Source organism: Carassius carassius, chromosome 37 (genome assembly GCF_963082965.1).
Source record: "Carassius carassius chromosome 37, fCarCar2.1, whole genome shotgun sequence".
Classification (NCBI taxonomy): domain Eukaryota; kingdom Metazoa; phylum Chordata; class Actinopteri; order Cypriniformes; family Cyprinidae; genus Carassius; species Carassius carassius.
The window spans coordinates 15,682,737-15,702,710 of record NC_081791.1 but is presented as its reverse complement, the minus strand read 5'-3'; the positions used below and the strand labels follow the sequence as shown (position 1 = coordinate 15,702,710).

General features: G+C 37.3%; 1 protein-coding gene across 3 annotated transcripts in view; it reads left to right on the top strand.

The window, feature by feature from the left end:
- The window catches only part of LOC132118162 (polyhomeotic-like protein 2), a 38,096-nt gene that overhangs the window by 10,865 nt on the left and 7,257 nt on the right, over positions 1-19,974 (top strand). For 2 of the 3 annotated variants that reach the window (XM_059527775.1, XM_059527774.1), the window contains exons 2-9: positions 3,799-4,033; positions 7,254-7,397; positions 9,185-9,262; positions 9,501-9,662; positions 11,531-11,683; positions 11,785-12,091; positions 18,891-19,237; positions 19,331-19,463. In XM_059527775.1, the coding sequence (XP_059383758.1) occupies positions 3,863-4,033; positions 7,254-7,397; positions 9,185-9,262; positions 9,501-9,662; positions 11,531-11,683; positions 11,785-12,091; positions 18,891-19,237; positions 19,331-19,463 (1,495 nt within the window). In that variant the 5' untranslated portion in view covers positions 3,799-3,862. The remainder of the gene's footprint in view (positions 1-3,798; positions 4,034-7,253; positions 7,398-9,184; positions 9,263-9,500; positions 9,663-11,530; positions 11,684-11,784; positions 12,092-18,890; positions 19,238-19,330; positions 19,464-19,974) is intronic. The other variant, XM_059527776.1, reaches the window with a different exon arrangement.

Sequence of the window (19,974 nt, the reverse complement as noted above, 5' to 3'; positions counted from 1 at the left end):
TGGCAAAATTAATGCTTGGAAATGTACAGACCAAAGGTTTGGACACACCTTCTCATTCAAAGAGTTTTCTTTATTTTCATGACTATGAAAATTGTAGAGTCACATTGAAGGCATCAAGGGCTATTTGACCAAGAAGGAAAGTGATGGGGTGCTGCGCCAGATGACCTGGCCTCCACAGTCACCGGACCTGAACCCAATCGAGATGGTTTAGGGGTGAGCTGGACCGCAGACAGAAGGCAAAAGGGTCAACAAGTGCTAAGCATCTCTCGGGGAAATTCCTTCAAGACTGTTGGAAGACCATTTCAGGTGACTACCTCTTGAAGCTCATCAAGAGAATGCCAAGAGTGTGCAAAGCAGTAATCAAAGCAAAAGGTGGCTACTTTGAAGAACCTAGAATATGACATATTTTCAGTTGTTTCACACTTTTTTGTTATGTATATAATTCCACATGTGTTAATTCATAGTTTTGATGCCTTCAGTGTGAATCTACAATTTTCATAGTCATGAAAATAAAGAAAACTCTTTGAATGAGAAGGTGTGTCCAAACTTTTGGTCTGTACTGTATATACTGTGTCAGTAGGAAATATCATATATTTTTAAAGCCTGTTATCATTGAAAAAATGATAGACTCTCAGAAAAAAGGTCCAAAAGCTGTCAATGGGGCGGTACTTTAAAAAAAGCTACACTTTTGTACCTTATTTACCCCTAAAGGGTTTATATTAGTAACAAAAGTTTAAATGTTAGTACCTGAATGTAATATATCTTTTGAAGGGGTACTGCCCCAGTGACAGCTTTTGTACCATTTTTTTTTTTCTGAGAATGTACCGCAATAATGTTTTGTTTGTAACATTGTGAGAACCTTAGAACAATCTTTCTGTCATTCCTAGTGCACATACTGCTTGGCATACTATGTATTTGACTGCCTCTAAATAACAAAAATCAGCATTTCAAGTGTGACGTTATCTAATGCATTCCAAAGACACAAAAGCAGTTTTACCTGAGTTGAAATCAAAGCATTAATAAAGCTTTTGGCATTTTATAGAGCCTGTTGTTATATCTCTTATGGTCTATGAGATCCCAAGATGGATCAAAGCCTGGGGCTGCCTTTGGTGCTGTTGTCATGACTGCGTTATGTTGTTCCAGCCGATCAGTCTTCACATTTGTTCAGAGATACTGGAGCTGGCATGGGCATGTTGATCATAAATGAACTGAGGCCTGCAATTGTGAGAAGTGTTACAGTTAAGCAGTCAAGAACCACCAAACATCCAACAAACAGTGTAGCTGTCACTTTCAGTTAGAATTAAAAATAAGAGGATTTAGTGGTGAAAAGGACCTGTCTGCACGGATTAAATCATGATCCTGTCAGATGGGACTCAGTGGGAGAGTGACATGGATTTTAATGCACAGCAAACCACTGAAGTATATTGGAATCAGGTGAAAAGTCTGTGATTGGTTCAATGCTGCACAGCAACTGAATACAGTTTTTAGTTTTAAGGCCTGTTGACACTAAGTAAGATAGCTATAAGGATAACTATAAAGTTTTTAATAATTAAAATTCTGTGAGAATAAGGAAGTCCACAATACAAACATACTGTAATGATAATGAGACAGACCAACAATATTACTGGTATTATCACTTTCAAGACTTTGTTTTCAGCTAATGAATGATAAGAAAATGAAAGACTTTTAGAGTGAATGAGCTAAGCATTTAAAGCTGCACAGGATAAACAGAATGTTATCCTGAGTTGGTGGCACTAGTTCCCTATCGAAAGGTAACTTCTGTTGCATCGTCAATGACGACTGTATGGGGGAACTCCTGTTTACTCTGTTACTGAAACCTGATTTGTTAACGTTTTTGTAGCTACACAAACCAATGGTGGGCGAGCCTGCCAGAGGGGTCAGAGCCTATATAAGCTCCCAACATTGAAACGAGCCACCAGCAGTGGGCGAATCATTCCCCTGTGGCCATCCAGTACTGAAAAAAAGGGCTAATGTCTGAGCAAATTTCAAGCACGTTGTTGCAAATGTCGCTTCGCAGGTGTAGCTCATAGTGCTGGGCACTACGAGTATACATTGAGCACTCTGAGTCTTTTAGAAAAACGAAATAACTTTTTGTGTGCTCTGGAGGCTGCTTTAAAGGGCTGCCGGTCACAAATCTCACTGGATAGTGGATGCTATAGCCCTGGTTTATGCCTCAGTTGGCTTGCAATGCCCTATAGGTGTGAGCACCCATTCCACCAGAGGAATGGCCACCTCTTGGGCCTGGTTCAGTGGAATCTCTATTGTTTTGATCTCTCCCCTCCGCTAACGCATTCGTCACTTCTGAGCGGCACATGTGCAAAGCTGACCTCAAATGTCATCTGTCCGGAGCTGATTTCATGTACAACAGTGAACGCAAGCTAGATTAAAGTGATTATTACATTTAAAATTTCTTACAAAAATGCATCGATTCGGTACAGGAGGACATTGTTCACCCCAGGAGCCGTGTAAGACACTTTTAATCATGGATGGGCACTTTTATAACTCCGAATTGATTCGTCTGAAAGTCATATACACATAGGATGATTTGAGGGTGAATTTATGGGCTAATTTTCATTTTTGGGTGAACTAACCCTTTAAATATGGAGCTAGTAGCTTCACTGCATCAGATACATGTCACTTTGCTCATAGCTGATTGGTCCAGTTTAGGTTTGCAATCTCTAACCCAAAATAAAACCTGTTCCAGAGCTGGGTAAGTTACCATGGTGACGAAAGCCACTCAAAAAAACAACTCATCTTCTTAACCCCCGAAAACTAAGAGTTTGCTCAAACTAAACTCAAACTCACCAGGGTAAAAACTGAAACCGGCTTCGTGCTACAGGTCATTGGACTGCTATCTCCACACACTCGGTTAGTAACGAAAGTGACAACCGCATATAAAACTGAAATGATATTCACAGCTGCAGTTTTGGTAATCCTGTGCTATAAACCCAACGTTACCCAACAACTTACCTTTCACATGATAAAATGTGAACATCTCCACTGCAAGCGTTTTGCATTGGGTGTTGCACAGTTCTTGATTACAGTAACTCACACAGTCAGAAATAAAAACTGTATCATCTGTAGGTTTTAGATCAAGTCACTGTCCTTGGCTGGTCCCATCAGTGTTGTCGTCCAAATGCTGCACTTATAATTCAATAAAATGCACTGAAAGTAGTTAATAAGATTTGAAAAATGAATGGTGGCTGCACCATATTTAGTTTAAGCATGTTCTTATGGTTACAGATTCTATTTGCAGCTTTGGTGAAAATCGAAAATAGGAGTCACACCAGTTCGCTCATACAGTAGTGGCTGGAATATAAATTGTATGAACAGGACAGTTTGAGAGTCACACCCACTGGTGTGATTTTGTCTCAAAGATGGTGGTGACATTATGGGGTACTTCTTATTAGAACATCTGCTTTAAATATTCATGATAAAACCTAAAATTATAAATTATTGTAACTCCATATAAAGTATTCAAGTGCTTTTTATGAGCATTAGCTACAAAATTGACTTGGTGGGAACATGTCCCACCCGTCCTACCCGTATGATCACAACAGCTATTGAATACGAATCACTGAACAGAGACCACAGTGAAACTCCTTCCACCAAAAGAGTGATCTGTGTACAGTGGGCCTATGTGTAAGTTTTACAACCCTAAAATATAAGATGCTGACAAGTTCTGAAACCTTTCACAATGACATCTACCACTCAGTGTCAGCAGTGTAAAAAAAAAGGCTTCCAATGATGTACATGTTGCTGTTCTGTCTTTCTCAGCTGGAGGGGAGTGTGAAGGATTGACAGTAATCGTGGATCGGGCACAGGCAGGCGGAGGCCCCCCATGGAGAAGGAGAAGGAGCAGGGAAGTGTGGCCTCTAGTGCCTATGTCACCATCCCCAGCACCACCTCAGCCTCCACCGGCAACATCACTACAACAAACTCCTCCAGCAGACAGCAGGCTGTGCCTCAGATATCAGTATATGGAGGAATCACAGACAGACAGACTGTTCAGGTAGAAATAAACCTCAGTCACAGTCAGTCCTTCACTGTGCCCCTAAAATTGCATTATCCTCTGGCTCCATCTACAGGCCATGTGCATCAGGTACTTCTAAAATTCATTAGCACCAGGGTCTCATTCATCATTAATGTGGTGTTCTTTTTTAGTCATGTGTAATGAGGTTTGTTGTTTTATTTAGTAATACATTCTTTAAAATAAACATACATTTTATTGCCATATAATAGATCCTTAACTATCCTGAATGATAGTCGAGAACTCCTCTATGATTCAGAGTGATTCACCAGCTGACCAGCAGTGATTGGCTGCACAGAACCCGATCTCTGAATTTGAATGGTAGTATGCAGTAACACTGAGCACATGGTCAGTAAGGATCCAGCTGGATTTATTCAAGAGAGCTCAACATTTGGCCATTCACAGGGTAAAATCGGTTTTCTTTTGGCAGTATATGTACATTGTTAAACATGTTGATATTATATAAGAGACTGTGAGACCCATAATCTTGCTTCTTAATAAGAATGTGAATGTTTTCAGTTGAACATTTTCCAGTTTAAGGATATCTACCGTTATCTGACTTCAGGAACAATGATTTTTATTATGCATTTTAGTGTTTATTTCCTTTTTTCCTCAGTCAAATTAAGCTCATACCTTTAAATACATTGCAGATATATATATATAATGTAATATTAATATTTTTATTGTATAATAAAAAATATATATATATTACTGTTATAAAATTATTATGGTAACATTATGGTAAATTTCCCCTTTTTAACATTTGTAAATGCATTAGCTAACACGAACTAACAATGAGCAATATATTTTTTTACAGTATTTCTTAATCTTTATTAATGTTAGTTAATGCAAAAATAGTTCATGTCGGTTCACAGTGCATTAACTAATGGTAACAGATACAACTTTTAATTTTACAATAGATATTTCTTTTTTAGAAAATGTTGAAATTAAGATGAACTAGGATTAATAAATACTGTAGAAGTACAGTTCATTGTTAGTTAACAAATGAGGTCTCATTGTAACATGTTACCATAATAAATATTAAAATAATATTAAGGATGAGATATGAACACATATACGAGTGGAAAACAAGACAAGCTACTTATTTAGAAAATTATTTGTTGTAGCACAAATACAATTAATGACCTGTTACCAAGATTCGATTATTTGTTTATTAAACACTTTATCCAAATGACTAACTAATTCAAATGATAGCTCAAACAGAGAGAGAGAGAGAGAGAGAGAGAGAGAGAGAGAGAGAGAGAGAGAGAGAGAGAAATAAAAGCAGTAGTTTTCATTTTCATAACACACAAAAAAAGATATCCAGTGGTTGACAGTCCAGTGATTGTCCTGAGGACAGTGTGTACAGATCATTAGGTGGGATACTTTATCTGTAAAGGGAATGTAGTCATGCTGTCAGGCTGCTGTGATGGATGGCAGTGACCCCACATGCCATATCAGTGCAGCCAACGACCCTCTGTGTTTACAAAGAAATCACAGAGAAATTATGTGCTGCTTACACATTATACAACACAAAATGTTTTTCTTTATGCTTCTGTGGTATGAAACACCCCTTATGAAACAAAAATATATTGCAGTATATTGGAAAATATCATGTAATATATTAGGCATATATTCTTATATATATTTATTTTTTCCAATATATTGCAATATATTGAAAGCGGCAATCATTTGTATATTTTGCAATATATTATGTAATATATGTATCGTCAATATATTATTAAATGTATTCAAATATATAATATATTAGAAAATAAAAAGGGAAAATAATATATTACAATATATCACAATATATTTTAAGAAATATATTGGTAAATATATTTTCCTTTCGTAAGGGACACCATGAATAATATATCCCCTAAAGAACTAGGGGCCATAGGCGCCGATTTATGTTTTTCTCCGTGGGTGCTCAAGGGCACACGCAATTTAAAAAATAAAAAAAATAGACTAGGCTATTCAAAAAATATTGCATTTCAGAACCTTAGGCTTATGGACAGCGGCCGATACAAACAAACACAACAGCGTCACTTCTCAAAAATACAAACAGGATTGGAGATGAAAAGTTTAACTGACACGTAACCGCTAATGCGTTCAGCTTCTTGGGAAATTAATGTTTTGTAAATATTGATTAAAAAACTATTGCAAAAGGACAGCGTTTCCATTAACCGATTGTTGCGACTAAAATAATGAGTTTCTGGGAATGTCTACCTCATTTATGTTTCGAGGTTTCTTTTGATAGTGGCATGGCTTTTCTTTGAGGTTTCGAATCCATTATTCATATAGGCTAAAAATACATTTTTTTATTTTATGTATTTAACAAAGAACTCGTATTCTGTCCAAAAGTAGGCAACTTTTGTGTCCATTAGTTTTTCCTCTTTTAAACCGTATATAGGCCTATACTTGAGTAGAAAAATTTTCCCATTTAAACCCTGTTACGAACTTTAAGGAGTCTAGGGAATGTACCGTAACATTTACATATTAACGTACTGCTGGGTATGAAATGAGGTGGAAGAACATGACGGACAAAACTTTGAAAGAGAAAAAATATTGGACGTTTATTCACAAAAAGCCAAAGCCACTAGATCCAGTAAAATAACAATAATAATGTGCGCTATGTGTATGTACAAGGTGAAAATGTAAACAAACAAACAATAAAATGGGAAAAGAACGAAAGCGGCGCCAAAGGAAAGAACAAAATATAAGAAAACAATCCTTAATCTAAACCTAATCTAAACAAAGCAAAATGTAGAAAATAAACCGAAATCTTCAGTGCAGTTTTTTTATAACAAATCTGTCCATTTTAGTCTGATTAATGATTAGTGATTACGGAAAGCAGTAAATGATTACATACTCGCACGGCACTGTATAGTGGGGGATGGGACGTTTTCAGAAACGCTGTGATTGGTGGATAGGATATGGAACATGCATGCGACTGTTTATGTCACTGTCACTGACAACAACATAACCAATCACAGTGTGGCAGACGCTTCATAGCGCCAACTGCAATGTTTAATTTTAAATAAATGTAGCCTACTGGCAGTCTGGCACTGGCACACGTGGGTGCTCATTTTCCGTGGGTGCTCGGTATTTTCCGTGGGTGCTCGAGCCCCGGAGCACCCACGGTATCGGCGCCTATGCTAGGGGCAGAACAATATTGACATGTTCATCTCATCTTACTCAGGTCATCCAGCAGGCCTTGAACAGGCAGCCCAGCACAGCAGCAGCTCACTATCTACAGCAGATGTATGCAGCTCAACAACAACACCTCATGCTACAGACTGCAGCACTACAGCAACAGCACCTGAGCCTGGCTGCAGTGCAGCAGGTGGGCACACACCTCATAGACATATACCGTGCCATCCAAAAGCCATTAAAAAAATGCTTTTGCTTTTAGTTTGCCCAGTCTACTTGAGCAGCATGAAGCCCACACACTTGTGGACGTCATGTTCTCAAGCATGATTTGAGAATGATGCTCTTTGATCTTGAGCTTCAGTAGAAGAACATCTGCCCATCTGCACATTAAATTCATGTCACAAATTTGATTAATGGTTTAGAAATAGGTCTGTATCTTAAATGTTACTTATTTAATGTATGCCATAACATTTCTTTTTCATATATTTTTCAAACTCCTAAATCTTCATATTTTCAGATTTAAATTAGATTCTGAATCAGACTTTTGGACTCCACTGTACAGCAACATATGCATCCATTAAATGCTTGCTCAAGCTTAAATGGGTGAAGTGTAACGCATGCTGGTGTTTCTTTTACTCAAAATTATTCTCTGATCTAACAAACTAATTCTTGTTCTAATATTTGATCATCTCAGACAAGATTTTTCTTGTTTGTCTCTTCTTAATGTGTCTCATTTGGAAAGATCAAAGAAATAGTTTGTTCAGTGAGTATGCTCTTATTCAGGTAGTGCTTTACTGTATGTGAAGATAGTGAGGTAGTGATTCAAATACAATACTGTGTGCTGATAAAAGCACAAGGTCACATAAGGTCTAATGAAAATCACTCAAGGCTCTTAATGAACTGTTTACTCACTAACTCATGTACAGGGGCAATAATAGGTAGAAATAAGGTGCTAAAGTCAGCTTAGACATTGCCGAGCATGTGATTGAGTGATTTAATAATTTTATTTAATCAAAAATTAGACATTTTAATAATATCATACACATTTCATTAAATGTTTAAGAAGACACAAACCAATTATTACAACAAAACATTGCAGAATTCATCAAATCCAATGTCAGTATTGAGGATTGTGCTGTTATTTTCACAACAAAATCATACGAGCTCTTGAATGATGATGATGATGTCATTAAGAAACTAGTTAAAGGAATATTGCATAAGGATGAAAAGTGAGATTGGGAACAAACGTTATTACCAATCTGAACAATATTCCAAAGAAAGCATGTTTTGGTAAAAACATTTTGATTAGAGAATTTCCCAATAAATTGCCAGTTATTCTTGTTAGTTAGTTAGTTAGTTAGTTAGTTAGAAATGCATATAGTTAAAATGTCAATATTCAGTCTAATCACAACTAGTGAAATGATTTAAAAATCATTTCTATATTCAATTCATTTTATATGTCAAATATTTTTTGTGTTTGATTCAATATTTGATGGGCATGTTAAAATGTACTGTTCAATATTAAAAATGGCTTTATACCTAAAAATTTTGGTGGCGAGATAGTTTTGATTCAGAAATTGCTTGTAAATTTTACAAAGAAATGACAAGTAAAACATTGAATTAAACACAAAAAGTGGAAAAACGTAAATAGTATTTTCTGTTAAAAAAATTTGTTCGAAAGCAATGAACTAATAGTGACCTGTTTTATATTTATAGAAATGTAACCTTTTTTTGTTCACAGAATGGAAATAAGTTTGGTGGAGTAAAGCAGAGCTGAATGTATTGTGTTCACACTGTGCTGTGGGAATGAGGGATCTGTTTCCTGCCTGTCTTTCTCTCTCTCTCTCTCTTTCCTTCTCTCTTGATCTGTGCTGTTGTTGTTGATTAATGAGTGCTGGGTTTGACTTGTGACCTGTCTCTGTGTCTTTCCTTCTTTTGCCATCTCTCTCTTTCTCTCTGGCATTCATTTATTCCCCATAGGCTAGTATAGTGGCAGGAAGACAAAGCTGTAGTCAGAATGGCACTACATCCCAGCAGACTGTGGCCTCCCAAACCACTGTAAGTATAATTAAACCTGACATTGATGTCTCTCTCAACAAGTCTCCAGAGCTACAGAAAAAAATGGTAGTGTGTATTACTTACAGTCAACCGCTTTTTTTACCTGGCAGGTTCCTTAATGTTTGGCAGGTTGTGATTATTTGAAATGTTTTGGTTGAGATTGTGATTTATTATTTTGACTGCACAGCTTTCAGAAGATGAAAGCATACATTGTTTAGATTTTTCCTTGTTGAAACAGATAAACCTTGCCACATCCCCAGCGGCAGCTCATTTGATCAGTCGAGCCCAGAGCGGGAGATCTGTTCCAGTCTGCATCGCCCAACAGGCCGTGCTGCTGGGAAACTCCTCCACACCCGCACTCACCGCCAGCCAAGCACACATGTATTTACGAGCTCAGATGGTAAATCCTCTTACACACACCCAACCACATGTACAAATGTGCAGTCTAAATAAAGACTTCATTATTCTTATTAAAATGACCACACATAAAGCATAACCCATTTTATTTTATGTTATTCATTATTTTTGCCCCAGTAGGCAATTTCCTGGAGGATTGTGTCATTAAGAAACTAGTGACAGGAATATTGAAAAAGGATGTTAAATGATAATGAGAACATTGCAAATATCTATAAAACTAAAAAATTTGTAATTATTACTACTATTAATATTACTACCACTACCACATATTATTGACACTATATCTAAATGAATTAAAACTGTTTTTAATAAATCATTTAAAAGAAGAGACATTCTTATTATAATGACCAGAGATTAACCATTTTATTTTATTTATTTAATTTTTATCACCAAAACAATGCCATTTCCTGGACGATGATATCATTAAGAAACTAGTGACAGGAATATTGTAAAATATTGTGTTAAATTATATAGAGAACATTGTGAATATCTATAAAACTATAAAATTACTTATTATTGCTACTGTTAATAATACTAATGATTATTGTTGCTACTACTTATTACTATTAACAATATTTTCAAAAGACAAAAGAAAACTTGTTTTGTTTAAAGGGTTAGTTCACCCAATAATCAAAATTATGTAATTAATAACTCACCCTCATGTCGTTCCAAACCCGTAAGACCTCCGTTTATCTTTGGAACACAGTTTAAGATATTTTAGATTTAGTCCGAGAGCTCTCAGTCCCTCCATTGAAGCTGTGTGTACGGTATACTGTCCATGTCCAGAAAGTTAAGAAAAACATCATCAAAGTAGTTCATGTGACATCAGAGGGTCAGTTTTTTTTTGAAGCATCGAAAATACATTTTGGTCCAAAAATAGCAAAAACTACGACTTTGTTCAGCATTGTCTTCTCTTCCGGGTCTGTTGTGAGAGAGCTCAAAACAAAGCTGTTTGTGATATCCGGTTCGCAAACGAATCATTCGATGTAACCGGATCTTTTTGAACCAGTTCACTAAATCGAACTGAATCGTTTTAAACGGTTCGCATCTCCAATACGCATTAATCCACAAATGACTTAAACTGTTAACTTTTTTAATGTGGCTGACACTCCCTCTGTCAAAATAAACCAATATCCTGGAGTAATTCATTTACTCAAACAGTACACTGACTGAACTGCTGTGAAGAGAGAACTGAAGATGAAAAAGATAAGAATGTCCCTAAATGTGCCTAAAAGGAGGTTTTGTTATGTTTTGCTAACGTCTGGATGCAAATTTGGCATTAAAGTATAACAAGTAAATCCATACACCCCGTGTGTAATTTTGGAGTGGTCGTATTTTAAATCCTGTATATAACTGGATTATTTTGGTCCTCCCTAATGGCTGCGCTCACTGTAGTCTGGATTATGCCAAGTCAAACGCACTGCTACTAAACAGTCTTCTCCAAGATTTCCTCTTGAATAAATAGTAATTTTCTTGCAAATGGAAAAAATAATTGGCATCTGACTTCATTTTACAGTGTGTGTGTAGTATTCATACTTACCATCTTACAACATCTTTTTCATTTGGCCTTGGATAGTAAACGTGGCACAGCTGCAGCTCTTCAATAAGGATGCTGACGAAAATGTTTTCACTGGCACATCAACTCTATTTTCTCAAATACGGTTTTTGGCTAGGAACTGATTAAATGAGCTGTTTGAGATCTACCAGAATTTGAAATGCAGTCCTTTCAGCACTGTAACAGCTGAAATGGCTCAAGTGCTCTCTCTGATGTCAAATCTGATAGCCTGGTTTTGTTATATAAATGTGACTCATACAGTTGGATGAAGCAGCCATTTTTCGTGTGATTTCCAGGCACAGCAAAGCAATCTTGTGCAAGTAGCAAGGAGCCTAGGACGAGCTGTTCCTTTGTCCCCTCAGCTCATCTTCACCCCAACTGCCTCAGTCACAGCAGTTCAGCCAGAGACCTCTGCGCTGTCGATCAACACGCCGCCCACCAGCGGACAGGTAAACCTAACATACCAGCCTGACTTACATCTATACCAATATGTGCTGTTTTTTGAATGTCCCACCAAAGTCACTTCTTGTCTTTCTCTGCTCACGTGCAGAACTTGGCTCTTCATGGCCAGCAGGGGGCGCTGGCTTCCTCCCTCTCTCAGTCTCAATTACAGAGCCTGAGTGTAAAACAGTGGCCCGGGACATCAGCGCAGCTCTCTGTGACTAGCCAATCAGTGGCCCGACTCAGGAGTCCTGGAGCGGAGCCGAGCTCTCAGGGAGCTGCTGCAAAGAGCAGTCCTGCAGAAACACCCTCTGAGACTGTGGGAAAAAATGACAAAACCAGTGACCTCACAACAAGGGAGCTAAACGTGTGTCCCAATGTGACCTCAGTAGCGGGCCATCCTCTCATCAGCACAGGTAAGCCATCACAGTCTGGATGCTATCTTCACATGCAGATCCAGTGAAAGTGTAGTGTCTCAACTGTCTTTTAATGGAGGAGTGAAAGCAACAAGAAAAGCTCAAGTGCAAGGGACATCTGTCCTTGAGCATTAAACAGGGTATCAGGTTGCTGTGGTAGAGGACTCGAGGAGCACATTGGTTGTGTATGTGTGTATTTGTGGCTGGTGGGATTCTGTGTTTGTTTGCACTCCCGCCCCCCAAAGTCAAGCTGAAAGGATATCCTTTATCACTGAGACAGATATACAACCTTTTTGGAGCAACAACACAATTTCCCCCATTACTAGTAAAGTGAGACACTCGTAAACTAACCCCTAAATTATTGACAGTTAGTGATATTAAAAGTATTTAAAGGGGTCATATGATGCTGCTAAAAAGAACATTATTTTGTGTATTTGGTGTAATGAAATGTGTTTATGCGGTTTAAGGTTAAAAAACGCGATATTATCAACACATTATTGTTTCTCCTCTACGCCCCGCCTTCTGAAACGCGTTTTATAAAGCTCATCGATCCACTGGATCAGCTATCCAGTGCGTTGTGACTGGCTGAATACTGCAAGCGTGTGATGGAAATGTTACGCCCCTTAACATATTGTGATGCCCTGTCCGGCCGGAGCGACGAGACATAAACATTAAATCCAATATAAACATGATATAAACATGATTTCTAGTCGTGTCCTCTTTTGGAAAGGCCAAACATAGTAGTTTTGCTTTCTCAACAAAACAGCATCACACACCGCGGCCTTGAGTTAGCGAAAGACGGAGGCCTAGAGTGAGCTGTGGCCAGCTTGAGTGAGCAGAGGTGGGCCGGCTTGAGAAAGGCGCATGTTAGAATGATCTGTTTCAGGGGGGCGTGGACAAGTCTTAACTTTTATAAAGAATATAATTCTTTGAAACTTTACAGATCTTCTTTATGCACCAAGAGCTTGTAACACTCCAAAGAGAAAGGAAAAATTTTAATTGCATCATATGACCCCTTTAATATAAACAAATCGTGAGTCGTTATGCCCATGGATGCACAATTGGTGTTGGTGTCATAATAGTTACTGTCTGATATTAGCGATTTTTTATTTTTTATTTTACATTTAAATGAAACTCTGCTGATACTTTTTTAATATTTTTATATTTTAGTTTGTTTTTATTATAATTTATTTATACTTAATAGTATATTATTTTATTAATGTCATTGTAATATAATGTTTTAACCAAAGACTTTTAGAGGCTTTCTACTGATCTGCATGTATGAAACACAGAGAAATAGGAATATGAAGGTCTTTGTACAATCTAAGAAAAGTCCATAAGAATACAGCCCAATGTACTGTGTTAATATGAATTTCCTTATGGATTTTTCAGTGTGTTTTTTACCTGTAATTGAATCATTCATTGCATTGCGTCGTGCATTATTTATAAACTTAAAGGAAAACATACTGGAAAATTCTGTTTTTTTTTGCTTACACACATACACACACACACACACACACACACACATATACTATATCCAGTAGTCAACATTTGAAGTGGATCAAAAAAGTTAATCAAAGTTGTCCTAAGACAAGAACTGGTATGGTTTTGGTTTTAGTACCTCTCGGATGAAAGGTTTTGATCCACATCAAATGTGTGTGTGTGTGTGTGTGTATGTATATATTCATGAATGAAAAAAAATGCAGGATCTAAGCATCTCAAATGAAAACCAGTTAACCTTATAAAAAATGCATCTTGAAAACAACTTTGTTCTGATTTATTCTAATCGTTTTTTTGCACCCAAAAACATGTCCTGATTAAATGGCTCATACGAAAGATACTTTTTAAACCTTGCATCAAGAGATTTCACTTCTTGTTTTTGCATTTGTCCATTACTCTCATAACACATCATCCATCACTGACATATTAATAGCAGCAAGCCTCACAGAACAAGCAAACCCTTCAGCAGAGCCACTCTAAATCCGATACAAATGGAAACCACAAGGGGGATAATGTGTTATTTGTGGGTGTGGGTTTCTGTGCATGTGGTAAGGTCCTGGCCATTTCCTGTAATGAAAGCTTAACAGAGAGGGTTGAAGCACCAATATACACAGAAATACTAAAGACAAAGCAAGAGAAACCACTGGAGCCATGAGAAGGGTCAGTACTTAGTGGCAATACCAGCCATTAGAATATTTCGCTTTACATACTTTGCTTTACTGTTGCTTACATGAGTTTCATGCACCTACAAATAGCATTATGATAAGTGAATTCAGTTCTATTTAAACATCAACCAACTTCTAGTAGTTCCTAAAAGAAGACCTGTTATTATGAAAAATCTTGGTGGAAATACTGTATTTAGAGAGGAAAAGACTATGGAGAAACCAATTGGTAAATGTAAATGGTGTGTTGAATGGCTCACCCTCCCATTGCCCATGTTTTCTTCATAAGGTATTCATTAGACATGAAAAGCATATAGCCAGAAGCATGAAACTCAAAGAATTTGGACCACGACTGGAGAGAAACCTATAAGTAAGACCAGACATTTCTTGGAATGACCACTGCAGAACTAAATTGTTGGGTCTCCATGAAGCCTTTTTATCAGGGCTGGGATTGTGGACCCACAGATTCTTTGATTGTAAGGAACCCTGCTCTAGACTGATGTCTTTGACGATAACACTGTGTTTTATCAAGCCACTTTGGCAGTGTGAAGTAAACTAAAGAGTCTATGTCAAGTAAATTAAATTGAGCTGAATAATTACAGTTGTCTTCTGTAGAGATGCTTTATAGCTGAATCAGACTTGTTTTTATAACTAATGAACTCTGCAACACCGACACTCTTATTAGTCTGACATGAATCAACACTAAACTGACTTGAGCTGAAAAACACTAATACTTGCCTTCTGAGTTGAGTTGCTTTATGGCTAATAATGAATAAACTTTGCAAATCTTTGCAAACACTGTTATTAAATTACAATGAGCTAAATAATGAAACTATTGTCTTTTTAGAGCTACTTTACAGCTGCAGTTGTATTCATTTTATAACTGAAGAACATAAATACAATTAATACATAAATACATTACTGTGAATCTGCTTTGAAACAATCTGTATTGGATAAATGAGATGGCTCAAGTTCACAGAAAACATTCTTGCATTTAAAATCGCGATGCTGTGCAGCGAAATTTGTCATTTAAGTTTTTATAAAGTTGAAATTTTATTCACTTTCACACGGCATCTTGAAAAAGTGAAAATGCGAGACACTTAAAAACATCAAACGCTTTTTGCATATTTACTTGAAAATGAGCTGTTTATGTCACTGCAGACAAAATTCTTTTGTTTTTTTTTTACTTGTGTTTGAAGTAGCACTCAGTACTGAAGCTGGGGAAATGCTATTCTTTAGCACTTATTCCTCAAAGGCCAGGAAGTCTCGCAGACATTTCTTTTTTTTCATATTAAACTGGGCTGAGAAAGGGCAACAGTTAATTATTTATCAACATGGGTGGAACTTAAACCAGAATGTGGTCTTCAGTGCTCAAAGAAAGTCCTGCATCTGTTGTTGCTATTCTATGAATGCTTTGAACTTAACAGGCTGCTAGAGGAGTGTGTGAATATGACACACCATCTGATATTGTGCTCATTTCTGCAGAAACCAGAAAAGCACATAGATGATACAAAAAACACTCACACTATCTTTGAACAGACTCTCTATTTGTATGGAGGATTTTGTTATCAAGACCAGGGGTGCGTTCTCCGAAACTACCTTAACGCTACGTCGTTCTTAAGTTGTACCTTAAGAAGTACCTTATCGTTAATACGTGGTTTCCGAAACCTTCTTAGTTAAGTATACCTTCTGTAAGTCATGCGTTCGTAAGGTTGGTCTGGAGCGCTCTTAGCTATACCTTATCGCTGCTTACGGTTCATACCGCTAGTGGCCACCACTACGCAAAAAGATTTTTTACATCGCAGTTTAATTACACATAGAAAATTTTATATGAACTTTTAATATAAAATCTGATTTAGAATTAAAATTACATTTTTACTTTACTTTAAAATTATACACATAAAATACTTAAGTTGTTATAGCCTACACCCAGTGTATGGAAGTGTTTTCATTAATAAAGTTTCCATACACTAATGGTTGTTAGCTTTTTTAATTACTATCCTAAGGCACATCAGCTGGCGAACCATTTGACAGAAAAGGCTTAGGAGTCTATATAAAGAAAGATGAGTTTACACAAACTTTATAGCTATGGCAGCGAGACAGCGAGTACTTGTTTTAAATCAAAGACGGCGGCGTCCGCGGAGCCAGTTAGTGTATGTCAACTACTTTATAAGAGAACATTTTAGTCCACTGACTACCATGTCAGAAGAGACCATTGTAAAAAAAAATTGCCTGCCACGGGAGCAAATTCTGCAGCTCTTGCATCTTGTTGGCCCAGATTTGTCAAGACAAACTCGACGGAGCTACCCCCTCAGCCCCGAAATTCAGCTGCTGGCGGCTCTTCGTTTTTATGCTGTGGGGAGTTTTCTGGAGGTTTGTTAGGGATGGATATGGGCTGAGTAAGACCTCAGTGTGGCTGGGCGATCTCTTTTTGCGGACTTTTTTCCCCGACATAGTGAATGTCGGTATGTCTCTCATGTTTGCGCTTTTATTGAGGAAATCATCCAATTACACAAATGAGCGATTTACGTCAATAATGTGATACGGCTGGTGGATAATCAGCATACGTTGTGGAGAACATTAACACACTTATGGCCGTGAGGGTTTGGGATTGTACACTTGCTAAATTATAAACACATACTCATATTTATTTCTGCATGTACGTATTTCAATAAGCCCCGATAAATGCAGTTTGTACTATTTCTAAAACGCTTCTTTATAAAGAACATTGTTTTCTCAATACTTTACCTATACCGCTGTGAAGGAAAGAGCGCACAATCGATCATCGAGGCGTCGATATCAACCTATTCAGCACCTCCACCATGGACAGCAACTGCTAAGGTCGAACTTAAGAAGGTTTACCTTAAGCTACATCCTAAGGTATAGTTCGGAGAACACACGTAGCAAAGGTATACCTGTAGTTAAGGTGTACCTTTTGAGTATTCGTAGCGCGCTAAGAGACAACGTTATCGGAGAACGCACCCCAGTACGTTTGATCGCTTGTCTTATCACATTTGTTCTTCTTTGAGGCAAAGCATGGCATGAGAATTTAATTACACTTATCGGTCTCAGCAGTACTCAGTAACACAAATGTAATCTTTTAATACAGAGTGAAGAAATTTTAAGACCAAGTGAATTCATGTCAAACAGTCCAAAACAATTGTCCTCTATTGTTCAAATTGTCACACCAACCAAATTCTACAATTGGCTAAGCATGTGTTTGGCAGCTCAAACAAACAGAGCAATATTAAACGTGCCACATTGTTTACGCTCTTCAGGACTGGAAACTTAAGTTTCAACATTTTAAAATGACTCACTGCACATTTAAGGTCCTGCACAAATTAGGCTGACATTCCTCTGAGCTACCACAGCACAGGCTGTCAGAGTATGTCTAACTGAAGGTTACTTGGAGCCATCTGATTCATCGAGGTCATATGGTGCTTCACGAGTGGATGAATAGAGCCATGCTTCATACACCTTACAGCTGACATTCCAGATCAGAAAGCTGAACTCAGCCAAATGAACCCATTCACCTCAAGTCAACAAGATAAACCTGCTAGAACATTAAAAAGCCCTCCTGGAATCTCACAGGCATCACATTAAGGCTGTAGTGCTATAGTCTTACATCTTACAGTGAGACATTATTTTACTTATGAATGTATTATGAATGCACGTTAATTGCCACTAAAATCATCCATCATTTAAATTTAATCAGCCCAACTGAATGGTGTTGTTGCTCTAACAATATGTCAAAGTTTCATATACAGTATATAGGTGTATATTTGGAGACTCTTTTATATAAGTTATATATTGGGACATATATTGGGCCAACTTCATATATAAAATCAACCAAAAAAATGTATATAATTTTATAATAAATATATACAAATCCAATCTCCAAATTGATTGCTGTAAGTGATATACGTTAACATACAGCATATATATTCAGTCAGAATTTGAACCCCATTGGGTATTTGGTGGTGTTAGATAAATTTACTGATTGGAAATTCCTTATGCACAACAACCAACATTTAAAGGGTTAGTTCACCCAAAAAGGAAAATTCTGTCATTAGGTACTCACCTTCTTGTCATTTCAAATACGTTTATCTTCGGAACACAAATTAAGTTATTTTTGATGGAATCTGATAGCTCTCTGACCCTCCAAAGACAGCAAAGATATTACCATGATCAAGGCTCAGAAACATAGCAAGGACATTCGTAAAAATGTCCATGTGACATCAGGGGTTCAACCGTAATTTTATGAAACTATAAGAATACTTTTTGTGCGCAAAGACAACAATAATATCATAATTTATTCAACAATTCTTCTCCCTGAGTTACCGTTTTCCGCCATTTTAGAGAGTAATCAACGTAATGATGCATGTGCGAACTGTCTACTGAACGTAAACAATGTTGATTACATTGAGATTATGTTCAGTTGTAATCAGTTGAAAGTGAATAATTAATAACAGAATTTTCATTTTTGGGTGAACTATCCCTTTAATGTTGCAAATTTATTTAAAAATACCAATTATGTGGGGTTTTTTTTATTTACGTACTATAAAAAAAACCTTTTGGAACCTTTATTTTTAAGAGTGTATTGTGTAATATACGATTGTTGTTTGTTTTTATTCCAGCATTTACCCAGATTCAAACCCATCAGCTGCTCCAGCAGCACAAGCAGCAGTTTGTGATACAGCAGCAGCCTCCGATAGTGCAGAGAGGTCAAGCACAGCTCATTCATCCTCACACAGTCAAAGCTGTAGCCATTCAGCCTGCCCTGCCAGCTCAGCCTCAGCAGTGCCCTATCCCTCTGCTGCCCAAAGTGCCTGTTACCTGCCAACAAGCTACCATCTTCCATTCTACTACTGGGAGTCAGCAGGCCCTTGCCCAGAATGGACAGCCTCCCATGCTCAGCCACAGCAAAGCAGCACCTCTACAGCTTACCACAGTTAATGTCCAGATCCAGCCAGTTCAAACTCAAGTAAGTGGATTGAACATCATTTATTTGTCCGTTTCTTGATTTGTATGTATCCTAATTTTCTCCTATTTCAACCTTGTCCTGTTCTGAAATTAGTTCCAGCTGGATGTGTCCGATAAGGACACCCCTGTTCCTCTCGAACCGCAGCTGCTATCCATCCCAACACAGACAGAACAATGCCAATCGGTCAAACAATTTCAACAAAGCCAAGAGACAGAAAACACAGAAGGTACTGATTATTTTAATACATGTTTCATTTCAATTACTTCCATATATTTAGTTTGTTCATTATAAAGGGTTCTTGCTTTTTGTTTAATGTAAGCAATCCCTGCAAGCATTTTCTGCGTTTTGATGAACACATATACAGAAGCCAATATTGGCTCATAACCAGTAACTTTGATGAATATATTTAGTATGTCAAAGCCACTATAAAAACAGCTTCAGCAGATGAAAATTAAACTTTTGAATAATTATTTTAAATACTAGGGTGCAGATAATGGGGGTTTTGGGGAGTCTGTTTAAATTATTTAAAAACTAGACATAAGACTGCATATTGTAAAGTGAATTTATGGATCTGTGGAATAAGTGGAAATGTATAATACACAAGGGAAGTCGTGGCATAATGGTTAGAGAGTCGGACTCACAATCGAAGGGTTGCATGTACTGTGCTCTCTCCACCCTCAATACTATGACTTAGGTGCCCTTGAGCAAGGCATCGAACCCCCAACTGCTCCCCGGGC